General features: G+C 39.1%; 1 protein-coding gene across 2 annotated transcripts in view; it reads left to right on the top strand.

Moving 5' to 3' along the window:
- Positions 1-293: 293 nt before the first annotated feature.
- The window catches only part of Naa35 (N-alpha-acetyltransferase 35), a 21,476-nt gene continuing 16,769 nt past the window's right edge, over positions 294-5,000 (top strand). For both annotated transcript variants that reach the window (XM_027365698.2, XM_027365699.2), the window contains exon 1: positions 294-447. In XM_027365698.2, coding sequence (XP_027221499.1) covers positions 389-447 — 59 coding nt within the window. In that variant the 5' untranslated portion in view covers positions 294-388. The remainder of the gene's footprint in view (positions 448-5,000) is intronic.

Here is a 5,000-nt window from a genome sequence, read left to right as displayed (position 1 = left end):
TTTTTTTCACTGATAGGTAATTATTTAGTCATGTCTATCTATCAAACATTAAAGTTATTTTCAAGCACTGGAATTTCGAAACTTGTAAGGAGCTTGGATGAATAAGGAAAAGAAAAATAAGTTTCTCCAAAAAGAGAAATAAATAAAATATCAAGGAACTATGTACCTCCCAGTACGCTCCAGATTACACTGGTGCAAAAGAAAAATCTCCCTCAAACATCTATTTTTTTATATAACATATAACAATAGAGAATGTTAGAACAGTAAAGGTTGAAGGCAAATCACCAAAGGCCAAGAAATAGATATTAATAAAAACCAGCCACCCTTCGAAGCCTCATCGCAAGGAATCGGACACGGCGCCGCTGCACTGTAAACAAAGGCGACGGACATGGCAGCCAGCGGCGCCGACTTGGTCCTCGAGAAAAAGGACTTCACCCCCACCATCAGGTACGCGAGTTTGGGGTCCTGTTACTGTTGTGGGCATGGTTGGTATGGGCGGAGGTCATGAATGGGAAATTTTAAGGAATGTGGGAGTGTGCTGGCGAATTTGGGGCGTGGTTTGTCTTGGCCTTCGCGACCTGAGCATGCTGGTCAGGGTTTGGTTGGGGCCGATTCTCTTTCGCGGTTTTCGATGTGTGTTGGTTGGTTGTACTATGATTTGACGAAGTATATATTTTATTGGATTGCGGGCTCGTTACAGAATGACAAAATGTACAAGTGCAAGGTTTTGTTTTTGAAGAAGGTGGGAATGTAGTCACACCCAGCATATGGGAATATATACTAATGTTTGCAAATAGGTATGCAGAATAATGGACAGAATGGATACAGTCACATTAAATGAGAGGAGTGTGGATTTGATTATAGAAATAACAAGGAGTATAATGGCATATGGGAAGTAAATAGAGATATTGAAGTAGAGGAAGGTATGAAATAAGAAAGAACAACTTCTTAGCATATGAGATGTATTTTGACACATTCTCGTTATTACTTCAGAAATTTTGGAATGGTTGGGTTTCACTCGGCCATATGGTACAAGACTATACTGGAATCGAGGTACAACTGCCTGCCATATGCGTCCTCCGGGTGTATTTTTTGTACGCCAGTGGGTAGCCCATGCCTAATAAAGTTGAATCTCATACGCCAGTCAAGTGATGCTGCAGCAAAGGCCAACAAACATGTTCCGAGTGTATCCTGACTAATGTTTATAGATCTCACCCTGGTGAATTATTACCTTGTAAAGGTTTGGTCTAAGCTCTACACTCGTAAAAGTATACCAGTGTTAGACCTTGATATATACCAAAAGAAGTTAATTCCCTTTGCCAGAGTGCTAAGCATAGTGTTGCCAGTTTACAGTCCATTTGTTGTGTAAATTGCATGTGGCTTATGTTAGCACATGGTATTGTTAGAAATTTCAGGCTTTTTGTACGCCGGAGACAGAAAAAGCCAAGTCCCAACCGTTATGTAAATATGGTGGATCCCCTTCCCCAATTCTATTATGGGTACAAGGTAGACCTTGCTTGCAATGGATAATGGGGTAGTGGTTTGCTTTCGATATGATTTTCATTTTCTCTGCAGGAAATCTATTTATTTAAATGGTTCAGGGCATTTTTCCTAGTGCAAAGGAATTATTGAGGAGATAAAATAACTATAATATATAATTGCCATCTGGATAAAGCAAATCAAAAGACAAATATGGACATTGGAAAATGGCAATAAAGCTAAAAAAGTTTTCACAAAATAATTTCTCAAAAGGGAAGCACCGAGTCTTGTCACCACTCATGGGTGTTTGCTCATACCCATTCTACGCACCGCATGCCTGTAGTAATACATTAATATTTTGACATATCACAGAAATGAGTTATGTGGTCAGTGTTGTATTTATCCTCGCATTGTAAACAAGATGAGTGACAGGAAAAAATTGTCAATTGTCTTTCATCTCTTTCATATACCACCTTTGGGAGGCATTTGCAGATATTGCCATAGGACTTAGTCTTAGTTTGTATCATTCTGTCATTTCATATAGGTGTTACTACCAACTTTGCCACTACCTCTAACTTCATATTGTCCCATTTTTTATATATGGTAATTCATTTGCAAGTTAATAGTAGGAAATTGGTGTAACATGTATGTAAGTAATTAAAAAAAGAGGATGACAAGGAAAAAGATAGAAGGAAAGAGAGGAGAAAGGAGAGAGAAATCTGAAGAAGGTTTGTTGGTACATGTCAAGATACATCTTGAGCCTACTAACCTGATGCTGCTGGGTATGGCATTATTTATATCTCAATCTCAATGTTTATGCGTAGGGCGCTAAATGAGTGCATAACACGCATATTAGTAGCGATTGGTTGCTGGGGGAAGTGGGAAGGATCAAGGTGCAAGCGGAAGTGTTGGTGTTTGTGAAGGCGTTTGTATTGTTAAGTGTTTATTTAGTTTGTTTGAGAAAGTGTTAAGTGTTTCAGCTTCGATTATGTGTTGTGGGAGCCTATTCCAGTCGCATATAGTACATGGAAAGAATGAGTGCTTGTAAGAGTTAGTGTTAGTGTGGTATGTGACAAATTTATTGGTGTGTGAGTTCCTTGTGTTGCGTGGGTGTGCTGCGTGTAAGTATACGTGTTTGTTGATGTCTACAAGGTTGTTTGTGATATTGTACATGATTGTAAGTCTGTGTGCTTGTCTTCGTGTCTCGAGTAGGTCCATGTTAATTTGTTTTTTAAGTGAGATGTAATACCAGGAGTATGTGAGTAATTGTGAGTAATAAACCTGGCTGCCCTAGTATTAACCTGCTCAAGTTTCTCAATGTTGTGTTTAGTGTAGGGGTCCCATACAGCCGCACAGTACTCTAGTGTTGGACGTACAAGTGTGTTGTAAGCTATGTGTTTAATGTCCGGGGTACAGTTGTGTAGGTTCCTCCTCAGAAACCCCAGTGTTCTTTTGGCTTTGTTATTGATGAAGTAGGTGTGTGTGTTAAAGGTGAGATTGTTGGAAAGATGAATACCGAGGTATTTGTGAGTTGCTGTAGATGTTAAGGGATGGTTGTGTAAGGTGTAGGTGTAGTGGATAGATGTGTGTGATCTTGTGAAATAGAGGACTTTGCATTTATCGGGTCTAAAGGGCATTTGCCATGCCCACTTTAAGTTTAGTTTATAAATTGTCTTGGTAAATCTGTACAGTATAGATTCAACACCAAAGACTGAGTCCCAAACTCCATGTCATAAAATCTATTCAACAATAAGTAAGGGAAGGATTGATGTGAGGCTCTTCCCCCCAACACCCCCCAACACTCCCCAGGAAACATTGTCTTCACCTTGGTATCCATGGTAGAATAAAGCTTGGTTAATCCGAATAGCATTGATACTCTAAGTTAGGCCAAAATGAAGATGGCAGTCTTGAAGAGGATTAAAAGTTGCTGTCTTTGGTACAAGAAATAATCAAATATGAATGGCAACACCACAAATAAAGAAAAAATATGCTGGAAAATGCCGCCTGCACTTGTCACTCCTTAGTGTCAGCTCTGTCTTGCTGCACATACTTGTTCTTGTCCTATCTGAATCTCTTGCCAGATGCACTTGTCAATGAGGACAGAAGGCAGCCCAGTCATGATCGGTAGTTTGCTCGCGACATTTAGCACCTAAAAGCTTTTATTTAGCTATAATTTATAAAAATATTAAAATGTTGAAAGTACCTTCATTATAGGTGCTATTGCCTAAAATCTTTACCATACAAATGAAGCCACTACTATCGGAGAAAAACAAACTCCGTTTAACGAGCCAGTGGCGCGGGAATGGGCATGATACGATGCCATCTGTGTTTTGGTCCACAACAGCCATGGCATGTACGTACATGCCACCCGTTAATGGGTCACAAACCCAACCAAAGCTAAATGTCGTTGTGTTGATGCTAGATAAAATGGATAAAAAAGAATAAAAGTGGTGGAGGCAGGAGATAATAGATACTTATTTTGACTATTGGATTTAATTTTCATAAATGAATTTTTGAAAAATATCAAAATATTCAAGAAAATTCTCAGCTGTACTGACAACATTCAACTTGCTCTTGGTGAGTTTCATAGGAAAATGTGTAAAATAACATTCTATGGTTGATTTATCAACCCTTTTTGCCTCTCCGGTAGGTAATATATCCATAAAGGTGGTGAAAGTTGTTTGTTTAGCCATATGAAATCAGAAATATAGTATCATTTAGCATGTGGACGTGGTTGGTATGGACAGTGTCATCGGTGTCATGGATTTGCTGGCAATTTCATCCCAGTATATATTTATATACAAGCCACACACCCAGGAGATTCGCCACTCAAGGACCCCTAACACTTGGATTTTGTCCCAAACGTGAACTAGGAGGCACCCTGATCTAATTGGTTGAATAGGAAACTAAACTCTATCCTGTCTGAATATATGTTGAGGAAGTGTGTTGACCTTTTCATTTCAGCATGGAAACAATTTCTATCATTATGCAGACTTTATGTTCTGTTGGTGAATAAAGTCACCATGAAAAGAAATTGGACATGCTGAACAACTGGTAAGAACAAGTATGAGTCATTCAGTTATGCTCTCAGCTAGTTTCTGGAAGTACTGCAGTGACATCTCTTTTTTCCAGATTTTATTGAGATGGTTTTGTCAGGCACATGATGGATGAGAGTTTTTTTAGGATCTTCTTTTTTATCAGATTCCACCCATTTTCAATTGGGTTGAGGTCAGAACTGTTGCCCGACCACTGTAACACCTCAATTTTGTGGTCAATGAGCCACTTGATAGCTTTCTTGGCCTTGTGACAGGGGGCACCATCACAGTAGCTATAACTCTCATGTATAGGCAGGAGATGGTCTTCAAGAGCATAGATATAGCTGTCAAAATTCATTTTTACATTTTTTTGGCAGGAGATACAGACTTCCATGGACTTTTAAACCACTGAAGCATCTCCATATTGTAGTTTAAACTTTGAAGACTCTCCTGACTGATGACAGCCACCTAACTGTGGCAAAACGA

The sequence above is a fragment of the Penaeus vannamei genome, chromosome 25 (assembly GCF_042767895.1).
Source record: "Penaeus vannamei isolate JL-2024 chromosome 25, ASM4276789v1, whole genome shotgun sequence".
NCBI classification, from domain to species: Eukaryota; Metazoa; Arthropoda; class Malacostraca; order Decapoda; family Penaeidae; genus Penaeus; species Penaeus vannamei.
This window is presented reverse-complemented; position numbering and strand designations above follow the sequence as displayed.